At 42.8% G+C, this 26,498-nt stretch overlaps 1 protein-coding gene across 4 annotated transcripts in view; it reads left to right on the forward strand.

The window, feature by feature from the left end:
• The window catches only part of SEMA3F (semaphorin 3F), a 418,190-nt gene that overhangs the window by 347,084 nt on the left and 44,608 nt on the right, over positions 1-26,498 (forward strand). For all 4 annotated transcript variants that reach the window (XM_029599645.1, XM_029599643.1, XM_029599642.1 and 1 more), the window contains one exon: positions 7,774-7,862. In XM_029599645.1, coding sequence (XP_029455505.1) covers positions 7,774-7,862 — 89 coding nt within the window. The remainder of the gene's footprint in view (positions 1-7,773; positions 7,863-26,498) is intronic.

Below are 26,498 nucleotides of genomic sequence, written 5' to 3' on the forward strand. Positions count from 1 at the left end.
ATGGAGTGATACAGAGGCATTATGACATCAATCATTTTATTTGCCATTTCCTTCTTAATTCCTAACATTCTGTTTGCTTTTTTGATTGACACAGTACACTGAGCCGACTATTTCAATGTATTATCCACTATGTTGCCTAGAACTCTTTCCTGGGTGGTAACTCCTAAGACAGAACCTAAAATTGTGTAACTACAGCAAGGGTTATTTTTCCCTATATGCATCACTTTGCACTTACCCACATTAAATTTCATCTGCCATTTGGAAGCCCAATCTTCCAGTCTCGCAAGGTCCTCCTGCAATTTATCACAATCTGCTTGTGATTTAACTACGCTGCATAATTTTGTGTCATCCGAAGATTTGATCAACTCACTCATCATACCTCTTTCTAGATCATTTATAAATATATTAAAAAGCCCTGGTCCAAGTACAGATCCCTGAGGCACACCACTGTGAAAATAGACCATTTAATCCTACTCTCTCTTTCCTGTCTTTTAACCAGCTTGCAATTCACAAAAGGACATCACCTCCTATCTCATGACTTTTTAGTTTTCTTAGAAGCCTCTCATGGGGAATTTTGTCGAATGCATTCTGAAAATCCAAATACACCACATCTAATGGTTCACCTTTGTCCACATGTTTATTCACCCCTTCAAAAAAATGTAGATTTGTGTGGCAGTACTTCCCTTGAGTAAATCCATGCTTGCTGTGTCCCATTAAACCATGTCTAGCTAAATGTTTTGTGATTCTATTCTTTATAACAGTTTCCACAATTTTTCCTGGCACTGAAGTCAGGCTCACCAGTCTATAGTTTCCCAGATCACCCCTAGAGCCCTTTTTAAATATTTGAATGAAGATCTTTTGGCTAAAATAGCTTCTTTCACCTCACTTTTTAGCCATGCTGGCAATTGTTTGACCTTCCTTCCATCTTTCTTAATGCAAGAAATATATATGGTCTGTGCTTCTAGAATGGTATTTTTTAACAATGTCCACACCTGTTGCACATTTTTTAACTTTGTAGCTGCACTTTTCAATTTTTTTTAAACTATTTTTCTTATTTTATCAAAGTTTCCCTTTTGAAAGTTTAGTGCTACAGCCATGGATTTACTTACTGTTCCCCCATCCAGTCATTAATTCAAATTTGATCATATTATGATCACTATTGCTAAGCAGCCCCACCACGGTTACCTTTCTCACCAAATCCTGCGCTCCACTGAGAATTAGTTCTAAAATTGCTCCCTCTCTCATCAGTTCCTGAACCAATTGCTCCATAAAACTGTCATTTATTCCATCCAGGAACTTTATCTCTCTAGCATGTCCTGATGTTTCAGTTACCCAGACAATACTGGGGAAATTGAAATCTCCCATTATTACTGCACTATCAGTTTGGTTAGCTTCCCTAATTTCTCTTATCTTGGCCAGGTGGATGATAGTATACTCCTATCGCTATACTCTTTCCCAACATGCAAGGGATTTCTACCCATAAAGATTTGATTGTGCATTTAGTCTCATGCAGGATCTTTATCCTGTTGGACTCTATGCCATCCTGGACATAAAGCGCCACCCCGCCAACAAGAAGCTCCTCTCTGTCATTGCAAAATAATTTGTACCCTGGTATGGCACTATCCAATTGGCTATCCTGTAATATTATCCTGTAATCAACGCATTCCAGTACTTGGTTGATTTTGGGGATTAGAATAAATTTCTTACCCCTTGCCTTAGGCTCCATTTCTCAAGTTATTGTTCCTTGTAAAGTCTGTTGCTATTTTATGTTCTTATGTAAACCGATAGGATGTTCCCAACGACTGTCGGTATATAAAAATGTTAAATAAATAAAAAATAAAAAAGTGGTCTGGGAATTTTCCAATGATTGATGTCTGATCCATCACATTTATGATACATTTAACTCCTTCCTCACCTATATTCTACATAAATTCCATAGTCAGATCCAGGTACTTTATGGTTCAGCAATATCTTGTTCATATTTTTTACTTCCTCTTTACTGTTCTCATGCATAATTCTTTATTAGTGAATATTATGAGGTCCCTATTCGAAGTGGTTTGTCCAACACTGCTCTTATCTTCGACTGATAGGCCTGGGCTCCTCATCAGCCACTGTTTTGTCTCTACCACCCCTCGTTCCAATGGGATAAAAATGTTTGTGGCTCCTGTATGAATCATGCATGCGCATGTGCAGATGTGCTCACTCGGAATCCCTAATATTTTTATAAAATTGAGAGATTTTTAGCTTTATTTTCTCATTGCTCAACTGTTTAGCATTCTTTCTTATTGACAGTTTATTTAATATTTCAGTGGTTATCCATGATTGTTTCTTTTCCTGTCTACTTTTCTCACAAATTGATTTTGTTGTTTCTTCTATACAATTTTTAATCCCTAAGCAAACTCTATTTTGGCTGTCCTCAAAATCATTTGATTTGAATCTATATTTGAATTTGTTTTAAAATCGTCTTCCATGTTGATGTTCTTTAGACCTTCTGGATTTCAGTTTATCTTATCCATTTTAACATCTCTTTTCTTTTACTTAATATTTGTTTTGATCCAGAGAAGGCTGTGACCTGATCCTGCTTCTGGTCTCCTTGGCTCTCCATTCCTCCAATGACTATAAAACCTTCATACAAGTCCAGGAATCACACAGAGGAGACCCAGAGAAAGCAGCTCAAAACCTTCATAGAAATCTAACATTCTAACATAGTAATGATAACAGAAAAAGACCAAATGGTCCATCCAGTCTGCCCAGCAATTTTTTTATGGTAGTAACTGCTGCTCCATGCAGGTTATCTCCGTGGCTTATATTAAGGGCAGTAAAATTCAGAATCAAAACCAAGCAGCAGACATACCCATAACAAAATTGCTGCTAGTAACATTTTTACAGGGTGAGCAGCCTTCGTGATAATTCAGACAATGCTGTTTGAACGCAATTTGCTTTTGGACTTGGCTGTAGAAGCAGTCCTATGCTTTTTCCTTATTGTCTACATATCATTATCCCAAATCATAAAAGTCAGGGTCCAGCATTGGCTGTCATCTGAATCCAATTCCTTCCCCCCCCCCCCCCCCCCCGGCTATTGAAGCAGAGAGTGATATTGGAGTTGCACCAAAATCATGAAAGCTAATTGGTTAAGGGTTGTAATCCCGTATCTTCTGTTAAGGGTAGTGGCTGCTGTTTCATGCTGGTTACTCCCATACATTCTTTTCTTTATTTCCAACTCTAGCCTTTAGAGATCCACAGCATTTATCCCATGCCTTTTTTAATTCATTTACTGTTTTTGTCTTCACCACCTCTTCTGGAAGGGCAATTCAGGCATCCACTACCCTTTCAATGAAGAAATATTTCCTGATGTTTGTTCTGAGTCGCCCCCCCCTGGAGTTTCATTTCATGACCCCTTGTTCTACTGTTTGCTTTCCACCAGAAAAGGTTCAAGGATCTTGCATCATTAAAACCTTTCAGGAATCTGAAAGTATGTATCATAACTCCCCTACATCTCCTCTCTTCCAGGGTATAAATATTTAGATCCTTCATCCTTTCCTCATAAGTCTTCCAATACAGACCCCACACTATTTTGGTCGCCCTTCTCTGTATAATCTCTGTCCTGTTTCTATCCTTTTTGAGATATGGTCTCCAGAACTGAACACAGTATTCCAGATGAGGCCTCCCCAAGGACCTGTACAGGGCCATTATCACCTCCTTTTTCTTACTGGTTATTCCTCTCTCTATGCAGCCCAGCATTCTTGTGGCTTTAGCTATTGCCTTGTCACATTGCATCGCCATCTTCAGATAGCCAAAACTATCATTCCAAGGTCCCTCTCCCAGTGCACGTACATTAGTCCTTCACGCTCCATCATATACAGCTGTTTTGGATTATCACACCCCAGATGCTTGACTCTGCACTTCTTGGCACTGAATCCCAGCTGCCAAGTCTTCAACAACTCTTCAAGTTTTCTTTTTCTTTTTTCCTTCAAATTCTGTTTATTTGAGTCATACACAGCCAACTCAACAACAGTGTAAGATGCAATCCAGGTAAACTTTAAACAAGAAAATACTGGCTATAAATACTCAAAATGAGTTTTCCTTTGTACAAACATGTTTTCCTCCCCCATGCATACAAACATTCATACCTCATTCATCCATTCACCACTGTGCCTTTGTAGTTATCTTTCACACACTCAAAAACAAAGAAAAAAATTCAGTACTAGCACATTATTCTCACTCAACTTTAAAAATAGCAGGTATAATGAATTATCTACTTTAAGTCATAATTGATAATAACCCTTTAGCCTCATTGCTTGTCACAGATTGGCTTTCTCTTTTTTCCATTGTAATTCATACAAAGCAATTTGTTGCATCAACCCCGTCCAGGAATTAAAGTCAGGTATATCATCCCCCTTCCAACACAGCAGGATCACTTTCTTAGCTAGGAAAAGAGATATGGACAGACACTTTACCCCTCCACTTTGGAATATCACATTTTTATCATGTAAAATTAAATAGATTATTTTACCCGACCATGCCAAACTACAATCTAATATATTTTCTAGAAATGCACAAACTACACTCTTCAAGCTTTCTTTAATCATTTTTCATTCTTTCTACTCCTTCAGGCTTGTCCACTCTGTTGCAGATCTTAGTATCATCCACAAATAGACAAATTTACCTTCTATCCCTTCTGCAATGTCATTCATAAAGATATTGAAAGAATCAATTTACAGAACCGATCCCAAAACCAATCCTTGTGGCATTCCACAACACTGTTCGCTTTTCACAGTAGGTTCCATTTACCATTACATGTTGTCTCGTATCAGTCAACCAGTTTGTAATACACTCCTAAAACCTTGGCACCAAATCACAAGCTTCTCATTTTATTCACAAGCCTCCTATGCAGGACCTTATCAAAAGCTTTGCTGAAATCCAAGTAAATCATATCAAGCACTTTTCCTTGATCCAATTCTCTAGTCACCCAATCAAAGCAATCAATCAGATTTGTCTGACAGGACCTTCCCCTGGTGAATCCATGCTGCCTTGGGTCCAGCAATCCACCAATTTGTAAATGTTTCACTATCCTTTCCTTCAGCAGAGTCTCCATTAATTTTCCCACCACCGAAGTCAGGCTAACCAATCTGTAGTTTCCAGCCTCCTCTCTACTACCACTCTTGTGAAGTGGGACACCACCGCTCTTCTCCAATCACTCAGCACCACTCCCGTTTCCAGAGGTCTATTGAACAGGTCTTTCAGCAGACCCACTGCACATCTTTGAGCTCCCTTAGTAACCTGGAATGTGTTACCTCATCCGGCCCCATGGCCTTGTCCAATTTTAGATTTCCTTGTTCCTCCCATACATTCTCTTCTGTAAATGGATTTTTTTCAACCCCACCCCCATCTACGATCTTGTCAATCAGTGTCGGTCCTTCTCCAGAGTCTTCTTTAATTAACACCGAACTGAAGTATTTCTTTAATATTTCTGCTATTTCTTCACCTCTTTCCACACGTGCTCATTGTCACTTTTCAATTTCACTATACTACTACAGGCTCCCTTCTTTATATCTGAAAAGTGTTTTGTCACCTCACTTTACCTCTTCAGCAATCCTTTCTTCCACTTTACCTTTTGCTTTCCTGATTTATTTTCTTCATTTCCCTCAGTTTCACCAGGTATTCTTCCCTGTGTTCCTCTTTTTGGGATTCTTTATACTTCTTGAAGCTGTTCTTTTTGCCTTTATTTTTCAGTCACCTCCTTTGAGAACCAGATCGGTTTCTTTTTTCTCTTATTTTTTGTTTACTGTTCTAACATATAGATTTGTTGTCTTTGTAATAGCTCCTTTTAATCTGGCCCACTTGGAGTTTTCATAATGGCCTCAGCAGCCATTATCAATACTCCCAAGAAATGCAGAGAAAATCCATATGCAAAGGCCAGAGAGACCATCACAAAACCATCCTACAAATTCAGAGACCTCAGACAAATGTAGAAACTGCATGTAAGGAATTCAGAGACAAGATCAGAACTGTCCCTATATCTTAAACCACATGTAGGTGATCCACACAAATAGCTCTCACGCTTGCATGCTTGCAAATATTTCTCCTTTATAGTTACTGTGAAATAATATTAAGAACTTAAACCACTATTATCACTCATCATAACCCTTCAGAAGGAAGGGGGTAATCATACCCATTAGCTGGCTACAGTATTGAGAATAGAATGCTGGTTGTATGTGTAACCATCTGCTCCATGAAATGATAATAAGCCAAAGCAGTGTAAAGAAGTATTCAAATGCTACATAAAATCAAAAATAGGGGAATGATCGCCTAAAAGAATGACACCTGGCAGCAGCCATTGTTTTGAAGAAATCTTCTGCTTCAGGGTACAATTCCCAATAGGGTAATCTCAGTAAAGCTTGTTTATATGCCTTAAAACATCCGTAGTCATGTCACTTCAGAAAGACTAATCACATATCCCATGGGCTGCTTGCTGGGAGAAAATTCCAAGCAGCCTTTTAAACCACACGGGGATCCACAGCGACCAGAGCAGAACCTTCCCTGGAACTTATCCAGGGGGTTTCCCGTATGCATGTCTCCGAATTAAATACTGTTATCCCAGCAGTTTTGCCAAATCCAAGAATGCACAACTTTTCTGAGCTGCTGATTTTTTTGTTTTATTATAGCAGTCTAATCCATTGCTAGATTTGTAATCTTAGCTGGCTATTGTAGCATCTTTGATAACTCCAAATTTCCTTCCAGTAAAACTCAGTCGATTTTCAAAGCCTCCATGCACGTAACTTTTTAACTTGTGTGTACACAAAAGCCTCTTTTTGAAATTTTACCCCTGCTGACTACATAAACTTTGTGGGCACAACTTTATTGTGCCCAAAAACTTTATCCAGACAAAAAAGGGGCATCGATTGAGGCACTCTGGGGCTGGGGCTAAATTTCAGTCAGTGAGCGCACGTGTTGAGGGCTGTCAGGGTAAAATTACACTACATTTGGTTGGGAAAATAGCAGCCCTAAGTTTGCTCCAGATATTTTTGCTGCTCACCGGCTTGCTGAATATTTATCTATCAGATTATTCTTGCTGAAAATGTTTTAAGAAGCCAAATACAAAGTCACTTGCTTTGTAAATGTTCTGCATGCTGATATAGATGTGACTGCTCCTTAGCTCCTGCTGCTGTTTGGCATATTTCTACAGAATATTATGCAGATGATATCTAGTCTGCACATCCAAGAGAGCTTGCACCCACTTTATCACCTGTTTATTGTGCTGTCCCTGGGACTTCATGTCTTGTGTGCGGGAACTGATATAACTCTTTTATCTATCCAGCCTTGACTAAACCTGTGATTGCACATTAGTTCCACCCCTTTCTGGAAGCTATAAATATGATTAGACCGAATTGTGAAGTAGGATACCTGTCTTAGTATAAACACAGCACTCCAACCCAATATCATTTCTAAAATAACGGTTGCTATTAATGCAGGAGGAACACAATGCTTGAGCTTTTCATATAGTTTACGTTCTCTTCTTATTTAATGGGAAAAGCTGACAAATTAGGAGATTTTGTATTTTAGCTTTTATAAACAGGAACCCTTGTTTTGTTAGGGTAGAGTTGTACAGCTTCTCCCATGAGCTGAGAGGAGTCTTGTGATGCTCTGACTTACTCCGAGATGTGAAGGGGAGGTGGACAGATTCATAATGATTATTTTAATGGGCTTTGCACCAGATATGGGCTACAAGAAACCAGAACCATGCTCCCTGACTTGTCTCTTCATATATTTCAGATCTGGGCACTGTGCAGAAAGTGATCGTTCTTCCTAAAGATGACATGGAGACTGAAGAACTGATCCTAGAAGAAGTAGAAGTCTTCAAGGTCTGAGCTGTTGCTTATTTTGTTAATTATTCTTCCCTGCATAGACATAAGAACATAAGAAATTGCCATGCTGGGTCAGACCAAGGGTCCATCAAGCCCAGCATCCTGTTTCCAACAGAGGCCAAACCAGGCCACAAGAACCTGACAATTACCCAAACACTAAGAAGATCCCATGCTACTGATGCAATTAATAGCAGTGGCTATTCCCTAAGTAAACTTGATTAAAAGCCGTTAATGGACTTCTCCTCCAAGAACTTATCCAAACCTTTTTTGAACCCAGCTACACTAACTGCACTAACCACATCCTCTGGCAACAAATTCCAGAGCTTTATTGTGCATTAAGTGAAAAAGAATTTTCTCCGATTTGTCTTAAATGTGCTACTTGCTAACTTCATGGAATTCCCCCTAGTCCTTCTATTATTCGAAAGTATAAATAACCGAGTCACATCTACTCATTCAAGACCTCTCATGATCTTAAAGACCTCTATCATATCCCCCCTCAGCCGTCTCTTCTCCAAGCTGAACAGCCCTAACCTCCAGCCTTTCCTCATAGGGGAGCTGTTCTCTGTACCTGGTTGCCCTTCTCTGTACCTTCTCCATCGCAACTATATCTTTTTTGAGATGCAGTGACCAGAATTGCACACAGTATTCAAGGTGCGGTCTCATCATGGAGCGATATAGAGGCATTATGACATTTTCCGTTATATTAACCTTTCCCTTCCTAATAATTCCTAACATTCTGTTTGCTTTTTTAACTGCTGCAGCACACTGAGCCGACGATTTTAAAGTAGCTCCTAATATGGAATCTAACATCGTGTAACTACAGCAAGGGTTATTTTTCCCTATATGCAACACCTTGCACTCGTCCACTTTAAATTTCATCTGCCATTTGGATGCCCAATCTTCCAGTCTTGCAAGGTGCTCCTGTAATGTATCACAGTCCGTTTGTGATTTAACTACTCTGAATAATTTTGTATCATACGCAAATTTGATAACCTTACTCGTTGTATTCCTTTCCAGATCATTTATATATATATATTGAAAAGCACCGGTCCAAGTACAGATCCCTGAGGCACTCCACTGTTTTCCCTTTTCCACTGAGACTATCTCATCTATCTCATCCTTCTTTCCTATCATACATCTCTTCGGAATCCCCCAATCATAGAATGTCTTCTCTCCTTGCTCCTTTTCATCATGTGCTTCCTTTTGCACATTCCTTCCCATAATGCATCTTTCCTCAAACTAGCCATATGAAACAAAGAAACATGATGGCAGAAAAAGATCATTACAGCCTATCTACTTGGTTTGGATGGGCAGACTACTCATCCTTACAATCCCTACCAGTCCCTCAGAGATCCTCTGTGTTTAAGCTATGTCTTATTGAATTCAGATACTGTCCTTGTCTCCACCACCTCTATGAGGAGGCTGTTCCATGCATCCACCAATCTCTCTGAAAAAATATTTCCTTAGATTACTCCTGAGTCTATCGCCTTTCATCCTCATCCTATAACCCCCCTCGTTCCAGAGCCTCTCTTTTGTTGAATGAGGTCTGCCTCCTGTGCATGGAAACATTGGAGATATTTAAATTTTTCTATCATAATTCCCAAAGCCTGCTTTTTCTCTAGGATATACATGTATAGATCTTTAAGTCTGTCCCCATATACTTTAGAACAAAGACCACTGGCTATTTTAATAGCCAATCTCTAGTATGACTCCAACCGATTTATATCCTTTTGAAGGTGCACTCTACCAAAGTTGTTTGTAGTATTCCAAATGAGATCTCACCAGGGACTTATACCAGGGCAATATGTCCTTTTTCTGCTGACCATTCCTCTCCCTGTGCAGCCAAGCATCCTTCTGACTTTTGCCATTGCCTTATCCAACTGTTTGGCTATCTTAAAATCATCAGATACGATCACCCTCAGATCCCTCTCTTGTCTTGTTCATAGAAGAATCTCACCCTTATTGTATGTATTGTCTGTTTAGTTTTCATTTTATTGTTTTGCAGTTTTATGTATGTTTTATTGTTACCCAATTTGAACATTGGATTCGCATTAGCTATAAATCTTTTAGTTTCAACAATTTTTTATTAGCAAAAATAACAACATCATTCTGATGGACTTGGAATCTGAGTCCAGTATGGGGCATAAGAACATATCAATACAAAGATTATTTTCTTTAACAATACATACAGTAGTAATAACCTTTTCTCCCAATACCCCATATTCCCCCCCTCCAAACCCTCCCCAGGATACCAAAACTCATGGATCAGTGTCTTTGTGTCTTAGTTAATGCCATCACCATAGTTCAATGCACTCAGTCATTCAGGGTGAGACTCCTGGCATGCGGAGGCAGAGATTGTATGTAGCTATTCCAGGTTGATAAGAATTTCTGTCTCAAATGTGGGGAATTCCGAGAAACCATTTTCTCCATTTGTAGCATGTGATGAAGGCCATTTCTCCATTGCCAAAAGGAAGGGGAGATCGCTACCATCCAGTGATGAAGAATAAGTCGCTTTCCGACCAGACTCGCCTTTTTTATGAAAAGGCAATGCCCAGGATCCTTAATTGGTGCATTGGTGAAACAATCAAATAAAAGCAACAAAGGGGAAGGGGAGATTGGGACCTTCATGATTGCTACTAAGTATACAGCAATTCTATTCCAAAATCGCTTGATTACAGGACATACACAGAACATATGAGAAAGGGACCCCCTGTCTGCATGACATTTAACACAGCTTACTGAGTCAGAAATTCTGGAAACATACCTAACCTGCGGGGAAACAAAGGCCCGGCAGATTAATTTATAATGCATCTCTCTAAAGTACATATTTATAGAGGAACTCGATATCTGTATAAATCTTTTAAATAAATATGCTCCCTTGGGTTTTTGCAGCCGAAATGCAAGATCCTTCATTTTTTAGCACTAAATCTTAACTCTCAGACTCTAAACCATTTCTCAAGTTTCACTAGATCCCTCCTCATATATTCCACATGTTTTCCTCATGTTGCAGATTTTGGTATCATCTACTTAAAGACAAACTATTCCGAACTGTCTTTCCACAATGCCATTTTATTTTTATTTATTTAACGTCTCTTCTATACCGATAGCTGTTCACACATCGTATCGGTTTACATCAAAAAAATAACTTTTGGGCAGGGCCCTTACAAGAAACAGTTGGAGATAATTAGTTAATAACAAAGTAACTAAAATAGCTTCCTGCCATTTACGAAAATGTTGAAAAGAATCAGTCCAATTCCTGTGGCATACTGCTAGTAATGTGCCTCTCCTTCGAGTGAACTCCATTTATATTATTCTTTGCCACTTTTCATTCTATAGGTTTCTAACCCAGACACCAACTTACAGGCTTATACCAAGGGTGCTCAATTTATTTATAAGTCACCTATGCACAACTGTGTCAAAGGCTTTACTGAAATCCAAGTATACTACATCTAGCTCTCTCTTCTGATCCAACCCTTTGGCCATCCTGTCAAAGAAATTAATCAGATTTATCTGATGCTGCCTTGGATCTTGTAATCCACTGGATTCCAGAAACTGCACTATCCTCTGTTTTAGCAGTGATTCCATTATTTTGCTTACAACAAAGTTCAGACAAACCAGCCTGTAGTTCCCAGACTCCTCCTTACTTCCACTTTGGTGAACAGGAGCCACATCCACCTATCTCCAGACCTCCAGAACTACTCCCAGCTCTAAAAAAGCATTAAGAAGGTCAGCCAATGGAGCTGCTAAATTTTCTGTAAGTTCTCTTATAGAAATGAAATGACATAGACACATAGAAATGACGGCAGAAGAAGACCAATAGGCCCATCCACTCTGCCCAGCTTAGCTTTCACACTTATTTTCTCATACTTATCTGTTACTTCGACTGCTGAGTTCAGGGCCCTTATTGGTAGCTTTTTGATTCTAATTTCCTTCCACCCCCGCCATTGATGCAGAGTGCAGTATTGGAGCTGTATCAAAGTGAAGAATAAGGCTTCATGTTTGAGGGTAGTATCCGTCGTATCGAGCAAGTTACGCCGATGTTTGTATACTCATACTACTCAGATCAATGCCTTGTTAGATGTTGGCTGGATGTAAATCCTATTTCTTCATTCCCCCCCCCCTTGCCGTTGAAGCACTGAGCTGCGCTGGATATGCATTCAAAGTGAAGTATCAGGTTTAATTTGTTAGGGGTAGTAACCGCCGCAATAAGCAAGCTACTCCCATGCTTATTTGTTTACCCAGACTGTGCAATTCATTCTTTGTTGGTTGTTGTCTGAATATAAATCCTATTTCTTCATTCCCCCTTGCCGTTGAAGCAGTGAGCTGCACTGGATATGCATTCAAAGTGAAGTATCAGGCTTAATTTGTTAAGGGTAGTAACTGCTGCAATAAGCAAGCTACTCCAACGCTTATTTGTTTACCCAGACTGTGCAATTCAGTCCTTGTTGGTTGTTGTCTGAATATAAATCCTCTTATCTTCATTCCCCCTGCCATCAAAGCAGAGATAACGTTGAAGCAGAGATTTACGCTGGATATGCATTGAAAGTGAAGTATCAGGCTTAATTGGTTTGGGATAGTAACCACCGCAACAAGCATGCTACTCCCACACTTATTTGTTTTCCCAGACTGTGCTACCTTGTTGGTTGTTGCCTGAATGCAAATCCTCTTTTCCACATTTCCATTGCTACTGAAGCATAGAGCGATGTTTGAGTCGCATTAACCGTGTGAACGTTTATTGAATAAGGGAATTAATCACCAGGTAATAGCCGTCATTCCCACAAGCCACCCCCATACCTCTTCTCTTCATTCCCATCCTCCAGGGTTTATGGATCCAGTGTTTATCCCACACCCCTCTGAAATCCTTCACAGTTTTGGTCTTCACCACTTCCTGCGGAAGGACATTCCAGGCATCCACCACCCTCTCTGTGAAGAAATACTTCCTGACATTGATTCTGAGTCTTCCTCCCTGGAGTTTTAAATCGTGACCCCTGGTTCTGCTGATTTGTTTCCAACGGAAAAGGTTTGTCGTTGACTTTGGATCATTAAAACCTTTCAAGTATCTGAACATCTGTATCATATCACCCCTGCTCCTCCTTTCCTCCAGGGTATATATATTTAGATTCCTCAATCTCTCCTCATAAGTCATTCGGTGAAGACCATCCATCTTTGTGGTCGCCCTTCTCTGTACCGCCTCTATTCTGTCTCTGTTCCTTCGGAGATACGGTCTCCAGAACTGAGCACAGTACTCCAGGTGAGGCCTCACCAAGGACCTGTACAAGGGGATAATCACTTCCCTTTTCTTACTCAATATTCCTCTCTCTATGCAGCCCAGCATTCTTAATACCCTTGGATGTATCCCATCTAGCCCCATCACTTTATCTACTTTAGTTTAGCAAACAACTCATGAACACACTTTTCTGAAAATCATTTGAGGTTTACCTATCTTCTAATCCTATTTGTGTTTGTTTTATGTGGTCCTATCCCTGTCTCCTCAGTGAACACCGTACAGAAAAATTTGTTAGGCAGTTCTGCTTTTTCCTCATCAGCCTCTACATATTCCTCCCCTTCACCTCTGAGCCTCACAATGCCACTTTTGGATTTACTTTTATCATGAACATATTTAGAAAAAAAAAAAAGTATTGACTACCTTTTTATTGTATTTGCTATTTTTTTCTTCCATTTGCTTCTTTGTATTCCTGACTACATTCCCAGATTCTCTTAGCTTTTTCAGATATTGTCACTTGTCTTCCTCTTTGTGCAATATTTTTTAGTTTATGAATGTAAACCTTTTTTTCTTACCTTTTCAGCTACTTCTTCAGAAAACCATAGTGATCTCTTTTGCCTCCTCCTTTTATTTCCTTTCCTAACAGTTGTCCTTATATTTCCTTTCAGTTTTGCCCACTGCTTTTCCCCTTAAATTTGCCTACTTCCCCTCGATTTTCTCATTCAGCTAACAACTCCTTGATGTACTCCCCCATTTTAACAAAGTTAGTTTTCCTAAAGTCTAGGGCCCTTGCCTTTGAATTAACCTTCACTGTCTATGTGCTAATACTGAGCCACACCATCTGGTGATCATTGGATCCCTGATGATCGTCCATTACAACATCAGGGATCCCAATGATCCCTGATGATTGTTAAGCATCAGATCCAGCATTGCTGCCTCCTGTATGGGTTTTATCAGTTGATGGAACAATTCTCCCTGCAGGGAATCGATGATCTCATTGCTTCTAGAAAATACCATAGCCAGAATATGCCAATCAACATCTGGCAGATTGAAATCACTTGCCAATAGCACCTCCCTTTTCATTGCAATTTTGTGAATGTTCTCCATTAAATCCCTATCGATTTCTTCTGTCTGTAATGGAGGTTTGTATATTACAACAATATAAATAATAGGGATGTGAATCGTTTTTTGACGATTTAAAACAATCGTCAGATATATTTTAAATCGTCAAAAATCGTTAGAGCTGTGATACAATAGCAATTCCCCCAATTTATCGTCAAAAAATCGTAAATCGGGGGAGGGGGGAGGGGGGGAGGGCGGGAAAACCGGCACACCAAAACAATCCTAAAACCCACCCGACCCTTTAAAACAAATCCCCCACCCTCCCGAACCCCCCCAAAATGTTTTAAATTACCTGGGGTCCAATGGGAGGGGTCCCGGCGCGATCTCCCGCTCTCTGGCCACGGCTGCGTTAATAGAAATGGCGCCGGTGGCCCTTTGCCCTTATCATATGACAGGGCAAAGGTAGCACCAGCGCCATTTTGGTTCCTGGCACCCGACGTCACGAGTGCAGGAGATCGCTCCCGGACCCCCGCTGGACCCCCAGGGACTTCTGGCCAGCTTGGGGTGGACTCCTGACCCCCCAAGACTTGCCAAAAGTCCAGCGGGGGTCCGGGAGCAACCTCCTGCACGCGGGCCATATTGCCAATATTCAAAATGGCGCCGGCGCTACCTTTGCCCTGTCACATGGTAAGGGCAAAGGGCCACCAGTGCCATTTCTATTAACGCAGTCGTGGCCCGAGAGCGGGAGATCGCGCCGGGACCCCCCCAATGGACCCCAGGTAATTTAAAACATTTTGGGGGGGTTCGGGAGGGTGGGGGATTTGTTTTAAAGGGTCAGGGTGGGTTTTAGGGTTGTTTTGGTGTGCCGTTTTTCCCGCCCTCCCCCTTCCCCCGATAAAATGATTTTTGAACCAAAAAAACCATGACGATCAGATTTCCCCCCCCAGCCAAAATCGATCGTTAAGACAATCGATCACACGATTCACACCCCTAATAAATAATGTCCCATTCCCTCTTTCCAAATTAAACCACAGTGCCTCCTCCTTACCTCATAAACCCTGAAGTTTGTTGCTTTAATATTATTATTTTTATTTAGAGTGCCATTCTTTGTCCTTTTCTTTCCACCTTGTCCTTCCTGAATAGATTGCAGCCCAGTATAATTATATCCCAATCATGATTTTCTGTGTATTATGTGTCCATGATAGGCACTGTATCCAAGTCAACCTCTTCCATGACTACCTCTAGATCCGGGACTTTATTTCCCATACAATGAGCATTAGTGTACATAGTTTTTCAGATGTTGCTCTTACTCACATTTCTATACAAGTGTTAAATGTTTTACTTACCTGAGGACTTTGTTCACCCATCCCTGATGATCCTAATTTATTCTCTTATTCTCTTCATTTATGTCTATAAGCACTCCTTCCTTAATTTTCTCTCCCTCCCATCATTCATGGCTTTTTCCTTTTAATTTTCCCATCAGGCACATCAACAGTTCTGAGTACTGACCACCTGCAGGATCTATCTTGTTCATCCTTCCCTTCATGCATCAGTATTTTCTGAGGCAAGCAGGATGTTAAATCCTCACATGTAGGTGACATCATCCAATGGAGCCTGGTGCAGAAGATTTACTTAAAAGCTTCTAGAAGCATTTGGCATGCTCAGCTGATCATGTGCTGTATGCACAGAGCCCACCTTAGTCTTTGTATTTCTGCAGAGCCCCAAGTTCACATCGTTTTCTCTCTGTCTCAGTGAGGAAATGTTCCTCAAAATTAATTTTTTCATGCAGGACCTCATGGTGTTCTCAGTCCCAGCCCGCTTAGTTTCAGTAGGTAGGTGTTTTCAAGTGTCTTCAAGGTTTCTTTATTTTTCATTGGCCAACGGTTTCACTGGCATCAGTGGTTGGTTTGGTTAAAATCAAGCTGTTTAGTTTTGCCTTACTTGTGTTCCAGCTGATGTCTCAAAAGGCAAAGGAGGGCAGTGGCTTCATTAATTGCCCCTGGTGCAAACGCATCATGTCTATCTTGGATCCCCATAATGGATGTGTGCTTTGCCTTGCTGGGGGGAGGATCACAGCGTCTCAGTGTGTCCTCATGTGGAAACATGTCCCTAGAGGATGCTGTTCCTGTCCAAAGCTGATGGAAAAGCTCTTCAGGAGAGTTAAGTTCAGTACATTGTCATCAGCAGCATCTGCATTGAGGGACCCAGGAGCTGCACCAATTGCTAGTGGTACATCAACATCAGGAGGGCATCGATCACCAGGGAGATAGGCCTTCGTCCAGTTCCTCCCAATGGAAGAAAGCAAAGGATTCCACTTCTTTGGTTCTGTCATTAGGTATCCTTAATGACATGCATTGAGTGAAAGCCAAGAAGCATCTACATTGGTTGCCATCAGTGTGCAATACTGGAAGTTGGGAAATTCTGACTGCTGCCTTGAATCCCCCCCAAAGGATTCCCTTAGCGAAAACAGTTTATCCTTTCAGCATTCTCAGGAATCACAACAGACTCCAAGGGTCTAGATTCTAGCTACCTATCTTCCTCAAGCAATCCAGGAAGACAGGGCCTATTCTTCCCAGGCTTGGCATTGTCAGGATTTGAGGAGGAACTGGACAGAAGGATCCAGGAAGCACTGGACCAAAAGGTGGCAGGGATTGGTGCATTAGCACCAGGGTCCTCCTTTTTTTTTTTTTTTTTTAATGGCTGGGGCTTGGGGATGTGTGGAGGGTACCATTAGACCCCAGGGATATTGTATTATTTGGATCATGCGCAGGGAAGGATATGGGGCTGATGGGGGGAGCTTGGTGGGGGGGGGGGGGGGGTCGTAAAGCTTAGGGGGCTTTTTTTTAAAGGGGGAGGAGTTATGGATAGGGAGCGGGTTGTTGCGTGGTTTGCCTTGACATTTTAAATTTTGGGGGCCAGAGCCACCTCAGAAGGTGGCAGTGAGTAGGGGTGGGAGGGGGCCTCCAAAGACCTGATTTGAGAGCTTTGAGAACTGGAGTAGATATGGGCTGCCCAGCTCTTTAATGCAGTGGCAGCCCCGGCCGAGGTGTGTGACCTTCTGTTGTGCGTTTGTGCCACGCTAAAAAATCACATCTCAGTACTGCTACGACAGTGTATCATGGAGGGGCTCAATATCGCCAGGAAATCCCCATGATATTCAGCCCCTCTTGTGATAAACTATTGCAATTAGTAAATCTTCCTATTAGTCAGACGTGCTAAATAAGAACCTACGAGTTTTTTAGCAACAGGAAATTCAGCACATACATACTGGGGCAGATTTTCAAAGGGGTACGCGCGTACCCCCGAAAACCTGCCCCAAGCTCCCCCTGCACACGCCGAACCTATGTTGAATAGGCTCGGTGGCACACGCAAGCCCCAGGACGCACGTAAGTCCCAGGGCTTTCCTGGGGGGCGTGTAGGGGCGTGTGTCGGGGGAGCGTGTCGCGGCGGTGCATCACCCGGGGGTGGGGCCATGGGCGTGGTTCCGGCCTGGGGGTGTTTCGGGGGCATGGCCGAGGCCTCCGAAACTGCTCCCAGGCTGGGGAATCATGCGCCGAACAAAGGTAGGGGGGTTTAGATAGGGCTGGGGGGGTGGGTTAGGTAGGGGAAAGGAGGGTAGTGTGCGGGGGGGGTGGAAGGAAAGTTCCCTCCGAGGCCGCTCCGATTTTGCAGTGGCCTCGGAGGGAACGGAGGCAGGCTGGGCAGCTCAGCGCGCGAAGACTGCCGATTTTGCACAGCCTTGCGCGCGCCGACCCCGGATTTTAAAGGATACGCGCGGCTACACGTGTATCTATTAAAATCCGGCATACTCTTATTTGCGCCTAGTGCACGAACAAAAGTACGCACAGGCATAGTTTTTTAAAATCTACCCCACTGTGATACCTTCCTAATATAGTGTCAGACTTCCACCTTAACAAGTCAAATGTCCTGCCAACATTTTTCCCCAGACTTCATGTCCACAAGAGTATATAACTGTGCACGGTCTGGATTGAACTGAAGCCTTTAGAAGGTCCACCCAGCTTTATGTTTCTTTTCACCCCAACAAACCTGGAACTGCTTATACCCAGGCAGGCCTGAATCTGGTAGGGCTTGTTAGAGCTCATAATGTCAGAAACATGGTGGCAACAGTGACCCACCTGAGATCAGCCTCCATGGAAGAGATTTGCAAAACTGTGGCATAGACTTCAGTCTACACATTCACCTTTCATTAATGTTTGGGCAGAGACACCCGCCTCGACAGTAGGCTTGGTCTATCTGTCCTGCAGAGTCTATTTGAGGTGTGCAACCCAACCGCGTCCTCCTCTAGAGCCCATTTAAATTGTTTATAGGCTGCCTCTATAAAGAATAAAAAGGTAATGAGAAAATGGCTGGCTGCCACTAAAAATTCTTCTGCCCGTTGGCAATGTTTCTAGTTGGCTTTCCCCCTTTTCATTAGGGGCATCCTGTAGCTAGGGATTTCTCAAATTTTAGGATTAAGCATCCTGTTTATCCTCGGAGAAACAAAGTTGCATACCTGTAACAGGTTTTCTCTGAGGACAGCAGGATATAAGAGCTCACAAAAACCGCCTACCTCCCCTTAGAGTTGGTTCTTTACATTTATGTATAAATAGCTATGGGAGAACTAAGGCGGCCCTGCGCAATACGGTGACTCGGGTTATACGGCACCTGCTCAGTTGAGAGTATCAAAAGCTTCTAGAGGCTTCTAAGTAAATCTTCCATTGGATGTTGTCACTTCCACTGGTGAGGACTTGCAATCTGCTGGCCTCAAAGAACACCTGTTATAAGTAAGCAACTTTGCTTTCTCTTGATTCCTTCCCAACATGCATAGCTCTTCTGATAACTCCTCCCAGTTCATGATCTCCTGCTCATTGCTTTTCATTATGCACAATCTCTCTCTGCAGTTAAGAAATCAGATTACTTTCTCAGCCACTATCTTCCAATGTGACACAGGTTAATAATCAGCACAATTAATATAGTAACATAATAATGATGGCAGAAAAGGACCAAATTGTCCACCCAGTCTGCCCAGCAAGCTTCCCATGGTAGCTGCCACGCTGTGCAGGTTACCCCTATGTTTCTCTCAAGGGTAGTAACTGCCTCTCCGTGCAGTTATCCCCAAGCCTTATGATAAGGGTAGTAATATTAACAATCAAAACCAAGCAACTGTCAAACCCATAAAAAAATTTCTGCTAGCAACATTTTTACTGGATGAGGAGCATTCTTGAAAATTTAATCAATGTTGCTGGAACGTGCTTTACTTTTGGACTTGGCCATAGACTCAGTCCTGTGCTTTTTCCCTTATGTCTGCGAATCAGTACCCCATACTGTGAACGTCGGGCCCATGTTGGTTGTCATCTGAATCCAGTTCCCCTTTTTCTCCCCCACCGTCATAGCAGAGAGCGATGTTGCAGTTGCATCTCTAAAGCATCAAGGCTCAATTGGTTAAGGGTAGTTATAACCGTACCTTCTGTTAATGAAAGGGGGAGGGAGTTTATTGCTTGGTTTCTGTTCTAGTAGCCATTCAAACTAGGTCCCTGGTACCTGGCAGACTACCAGAAAGACCTCTAATCATAATCTGATATTTTATTGGGAAATCTGGAATTTGAATTTAAGCACACTCCAATCTGGTGTAATTTAGATGCACTGTGAATACAGATCAGCAAAACACAATTGCTATTATATGCGTTTAGTAAGCTGCACATTTTACAGTAGGATGGTAAAGCGAGAGAAATTATTTTACCAGTAAAAATTATCAGGTACATCATTTACAATCCAGAACATATACACAACCTATTAATGGCGGGCATAGAAGAGAAGTTTGATTCTGCACCTGAGATTAAGCATGCCCCTGCAAGGTTTCCCTGCAAGGCCTGATTTTATCGTTTTCCAGTACTGCAGGCAGATTGAATCCCCTTTCAAGTCAGGCATCAGGCTCCAAGAAAGCCACGAAGCCAAAGATCAGACCCTCCCTTCCAGGGAGTCAGAAATAGCTTCTTATTGCCTGTGCACAGATACCGTCCTCATAAACCTATGATTGACATCAAAGAGATTTTTAGACCAATAGAGCAAATCCCTTTCCCCGCTTTTAGCTGTCAAGCAGATAGACAAGACATTTCCCTTAGGCAGCAGACTCATTAACTGTTGCATTGTTCAGAAACAGTTTCTAATCTGAAGGATGCATCAGACAGTTTACGAGAAGGAATTTTCTTGCAATTAAGTTCTGCCAGGGACAAATAGATGTAAATTTTCAGAACTGAAGCAATTAGTGTGGAGTAAACATGGTCATACAGGGAAGCATAAGAAATAGTCAGGATGTGACTGCATTCTTTGATACTCAGAGACGTACCTAAAGTATTTAAGACCCGGGGTGGTTACTTCCTTTGGAACCCTTCCCCTCCATATATAATTTAAAAAATTCCTAAACATCGATAAAATATTTCAAAACAGCAGACACATCAAATAACTAGAGATGTGAATCCGGTGCCGGAATCGGTTCCGGTTTCGGTATCGTGGACCCGCGGGAAATTCCTTTTCCCGCAGTCTGGACGGGTTTTTTTTCCGGCTGTCCCAAGCCGAAAAAAAAAACCCCACCCTGACCCTTTAAATCTAATTATTTACAATCCCTCACCCTCCCGACCCCCCCAAAACTTTCCTAAATTACCTGGTGGTCCAGCGGGGGTCCCTGGAGCAATCTCCTGCTCTCAGGCCGTCGGCTGCCAGTAAACAAAATTGCTCCGGTGGCCCTTTGCCCTTACCATGTGACAGGGGCTATCGGTGCCATTGGCAGCCCCTGTCACATGGTAAGAGCAATGGATGGCTGGCGCCATCTTAAAAAATGGCGTGGGTCATCCATTGCTCCTACCATGTGATAGGGCCGGCCAATGGCACTGATAGCCCCTGTCACATGGAAAGGGCAAAGGGCCATCGGTGCCATTTTGATTAGTGGCAGCCGACGGCCTGAGAGCCGTCGGCTGCCACTAATCAAAGGGGCCGGCACCACAGGGCCTCACTCTTGCTGGCGGGGAGTAGGAACCCTGCCAGCACGTTACTTATGTGCGTCGCCGCAAGACCACGGCAATGGCACCCCTCCCCCTGTTAGCACCTGGGGTGGACCGCCCCCATTAACACCCCCGCCCTTATTCATAAAGGCTGGATATACACTTAGGGCCTGAATTTCAAAGCATTTGCGTGCTTAAAACTGGGTTTTAAGCATGTAAATGCACTTTACCTGTGTAAGTGGGCTTTTGAAAATTGCTACAATATATGCCATTGAATTTTCAGTAGATACTACCTGCATTAATTGCATGTTACATGTGTATCTCCTTTGAAACTTCACCTGGATGTGCACAGATTATTGCCGTTTCATACCGATTTCCAGATTCACTGACCCACTTGTGAGGTCTTTGCCATAGAAATGGTGCACGCCGCTGAAAGCGTGTTGTCTAGCGGCATGCTCTTCCCAGCTTGACGTGCCTGTGGCCCCAGGTGCTGAAAAGACTAAGAGTCAGTTCTGTGTACCTTCCCTCACTGATCCCTGATAGCAGCTTTTAGATCCCGCTGAGATGTTTGCAGGCACCCCTTGGCCTCTGAGATGACGCTGGTTTTGCCGCCTTCCATTTCTTTCAATGAAATTTTTTTGTGCCGTCTCTTTGTGCACCATAAAAGGATTAGATCTGGGGTTTATGGAGATCATTTTCAAAAGGATTTCTGCATATAAACCCTGGTTCGTCTGGGTGTAATGGCTTTTTAAAAATTACTCAAGTGGTTGTGTGCAAGTATGCGCAAAATCGATTTCCAACACTTTTATGTGCATTCTTAGGGGGTGGGGGGACAAGAACACGATTTTCACTCCGTTTTTCATAAGTAAGCAGGTTGATATATTGCACCTGGGCCGATGTGCTTGAATGCTGGCACTGGTTCTGCACATTGCCGCAAATTTTCAAAGCCATTTTATACACAGACATCCATTTTGAAAATTTGGGCTAAAGTCTTTTGGTGAAAATTCGGAGCAATGTTTATGCTATGCGAACGGTTTGAAAATGACCCTCTTCATCGGCAAGTGCAAGTTATTTGATTTCTTGATGGTTGTAGAGGGACTCTTTTTAAAGAGTCAATTTTGGGTTCTCTCCTGGGGTCCGTCCCCATCCCCCCCCCCCCCGTTTCCTTCCCTTCCTGACTAAATGGCAATTTTTTTGAATATAGAACCTTTTATCTGGGTAATTAGCTGATTTTGTACTATAACCGGTTAAGCTAGCTGGATAACTTTAGACCTGCTTCAGAGCAGGGATAGGGACAAAGCCTCTCGGGTGTGTACCCTCTGTAACTCTCTCTCAGCCCTGAGTTCAGGCTGATTCTCGACTCTCCCTATGTCACATGAGCACAGGAGTTTGGTTAACAAACAGAGCCCTCTCAATGGGGAGTGGTCCACTACATCAACACACCTACAGTACCATTGACCTCGCACTGCGTGCCAACAGTCGCTCTGAGGATGCTGTCTGCTAGAGTCTGGGAAGGGGCTACTTTCTGTATGCTGAGCAGAAGCTGAGAAGAGGTCCGGATTTCCCGCTAGGCAGCGTAAGCAGCTGCCTAGGGGTGCTGCACTAAAGGGGGCCTCTCCTCTTCCACCCTGGTAGCACTTTCTTAAAAGTGTGCTCGACCTGAGCAGCAGTGGCCCTATTGGACCCATCCCGTTAAAGGTGGCAGGGGCAGCCTGACAGCAGTTGGAGCTCAGTAAGAATCACTGCTGGCCAAACACCGCCGCCCCCCCCCATATCTTTAAGGGGATAATTCTGAAGAGCCGCTGTTGCTCAGGCTGAGCAGCGTTTTAGAGGAGAGGGTCACTCAGTTCATCAGGGCTGCAGACTTGGAGGACGAATCTCCTCCCTACCAATGCCTATGGGCGTCAGAGAAGTAAATTTGGTTTGGGCTGGGGAGTTAGCAGGGAAGAGCACCAGCCCATTAATCTCATATTGAACTACAGAGGACTGAACCAAAAGCAGATCTGCTTGAATAGCCAGACCTTTGGGGACTCCAGTCTCTTAGCGAAAGAACACCAAGACCCACTTCTGGGGAAGTGAAGGCACGGCCTACCGTCCCGTACGTCAACAACATCCTAACGCAGAGGCAATTTTCAAAAGATCTGACCCGGGTAAAACTGGGGGCTGAAAACTGACCACCCCCTTTGCAGATTAAATATCAGTGTGGGGCTGGGGTCAGGTAGAGCTGGCAAACAATAGGCGGGACTTCCATGCATGGTTTATAGCGTGGACTTTGCACTTGCTTGCAAAGCAGGTGCAAATTCCTTGGCTGTTCCCACATTTTCAAAGGGAAATCCTGTAGGCTTGCAAGTTTCCAGTAGGGTTTATAAATTACCCCTATGATGGTTATCTACTTAGAACTTCTGAACAAATGGTTCGGTTGCCTCTCTCTGTTCTCTGATTGTCTATAGAGTAGGCAGCATTACACAAGCTCAAATTGTGACTCCTTCCCTATTCATTACAGGTACAGCTGGGAGGCTGAATGGTATAAATACACATTTCATTAAACGTATGGTGATGATCTCAAGCCCTTCATCTTTTAAAGATTGTGCCATGATATATTTTAAGAAGGTATCGCATATCACCCATAAATACCACTTGCCAACTGTTGGGTTATTTTGTTGGCAGACGGTTTAAACTTCCTGCTGTGGCAATGGTTGTTGCATCATCATGTTCCCAGTTGAATGGCAGGGCACAAACTCCCCTCCCCATCCCATATTGTACAGGTTCTCAATTTAAAGTGTCTCCCCCCTTCCTCCTTACCCGCAGTCTGGTCATGCTTTGTTCATGTGTCAGGTTACATGCTATGTGCAATTTCAGTGTGTGTCTTCTCGCTAGTCATCATGGATCTTGGGCCGCTATGCCCGTCTTCCCTTAGAGAGCATTCCTTTTGAGATCTGTAACTCTCTTCTTTGGAATAGTTGTAACATGACTTCCTTTCAAGTCTAGCAACATTGGCTGCTTCTTAGATTTCATCAGGAAGCACAATAATTAAACTACCCACAATGGGGCAACCACCAAGGGTAATTTTTATCCACAGGGTTTGCACCAATATAATCAAAGCAAAACTACATGCAGCGTTTTACTTTAATTATTGCCATGGGGAAAAAGTACATGCAGAAATGTGTGCCTGTTTTTCCTGCAGCTACTTTGAATGTGCAAAACAACATGCATTGTTGCCTTCCCTAATCAAACCCCACCAGCAGGAATGCCTCCGCGGTATGTGGGTAAAAGTATGCATGCACTTGTACCTGGATAGAGGGTAGGAGATTTTCAGACAGCCTTTTTGCTCAAGTAAAACAGCAAAATGGCTTTGAAAATTGCCCTCTAAAATCATAACACAGAAATAAGGTCAACGAACAAATTATAGGCGAGACCTTTTTATTGGACTAACTCAAGATCTCTGTGACTAGCTTTGGAGAGCACTGCTTCTTTCATCGGGCCAAAACAAAATGAGCCAGTCCAAGAAAACGGTATTTAACTACAAGTTATCTGTTGTCCTTTGTTTCTAGGTATTGGTAGAGACCCACTAAGTCTCCACTAGATGGCCCTAGTCTAAGCATTGGGTTAGGAAGATACCATTCTTGTCTGCACATCCTGTGAGGCTTGCTAGAATGGTGCGCTCCTGTCTACATAAGAGCAGGTGGGAGGGCATTTTTGGTTAGCATTTGATTGTGAAGGAGCAGTTTCTTTTCTGGTGCGATTTCTAGGCCTCACAATTCGAGACACTTGGAGAAAGGGAGAGGCCTTTCCCTCTCCAGCGCACAGCCTGCCTGGAAGGGTTTGCCTCGGGATTTTGGAGGAAGTGAATTACTGTATTTCTGTGAAGTGATTTCTGGAGGGCTCCCCCCTCCCCCCCTTTTTGGGAATCCCTGGTTCTGGCTTGAGGAAGGAAAGGGCCATACCTTGGGGAGGAGAGGGATAGGGAAGATCTTCTGTGCCTGTGGAGGGACAGAGGTGACTCGCCATAAGAGAGAGCATTTTTGGGAGTTTTGTGAAGATCTTTTGTCTTTTCTGAGTTGGAAGGAAGTTTGACTGGGAAAGATCTGATTTTTCCTAGCCACAGGACCTTTCAACCAGAGAGATCCAACTATGCAGTTTTGAGAGGAGATCAGGAGTAAGAAGTTTCAGCCCGGGACACAGGACAAGGACTGGTTTTTGGATATCTGAAGTTCACCTGTACTGTCTGGGGGGAGGTATCCCAGTACACTTAGGATATCCCCACCCACCTGGGACACTTACCTTTGCTAACCCTGGAGGGAGAGGGATGAAAGAACTGATGACTGTGAATTGGGACTTAGCCCCAGTTCTGTTGAGTTCAGCCTTCTTCCGATTGTGTAACAGTTATGTTAGGCAGTGACTCACAGTCTTATATTGATGATTGATGATTTTATTTGGGGATGATTCTCAGTCCATCCTTCCTTTAGCATGATATTCCGCTTCTAATGTGCTACTGTGCATAGGGGAAACCAATCTGGAGGTTTCTTTGTTCTGACACTACCAGGGATTAGATCGATCCATTGATGTGCCTGACTGTATCTCTGCAGGCCATTGCAATCCTTTGAAAGCACTGTAGCCTACTCCAGGAGCACTTGTTCCAATTGCTTTTTAACGGCTTTGTAATGTAAGATCTGTCACATCGGACCCCACAGCTCCCAGTGCCTACAGGTGTGACATTATCCCCACTTGGAGCTAAACTTTCAAAAGCTCAGTCTGAACTTAGGGAAGGAAAAGAAAGGAGTTGTGTGCATAACTTGGCCGGTGGTGCTCAATGTGGATTTGCAGCCCCCTAAAAATATGCGCAGAATTTCATTCCGAGCATAAATTTACCCATACAAGAAAGGGGCGTTTCAAGGACATGTTAAAAAGTTATGTGATTAGCCTGAAGATTTATAAAATTATGCACATAAATGTATGTATATGCGCTCCTGACAATTTCAGTAGGTTCTTGCATAAATGGCAGGCTGCGAACGTGCCTACCTTTACACCCCTCTTTGACTTTGCCAAAATGTAAACCTACATTTACCCAAATGACACCATCGTGCTCAAAGTCTGCATCTATGGGTATCTTGCATTTGAAAATCACCTTGTTCGCTCCAATCTTTAAATATGGGGCGCCTCACTGAAAATGTACCCCATAGTACAGAAAGTTCCTGGATTCAGCCATATTCTCCCGTAGTTCTCCAGAGTGTGTTCAATGATTTATTTATCTGATTTATATTCTGCTTTTTGGCACTTCAAAGCGTATTACATTTAGGTAAGTACTGTAGTTCATTAGTAGAGACTAAATATGCTGCATGCATCCATAGG

The sequence above is a fragment of the Rhinatrema bivittatum genome, chromosome 4, assembly GCF_901001135.1.
Source record: "Rhinatrema bivittatum chromosome 4, aRhiBiv1.1, whole genome shotgun sequence".
Taxonomy (NCBI): Eukaryota; Metazoa; Chordata; class Amphibia; order Gymnophiona; family Rhinatrematidae; genus Rhinatrema; species Rhinatrema bivittatum.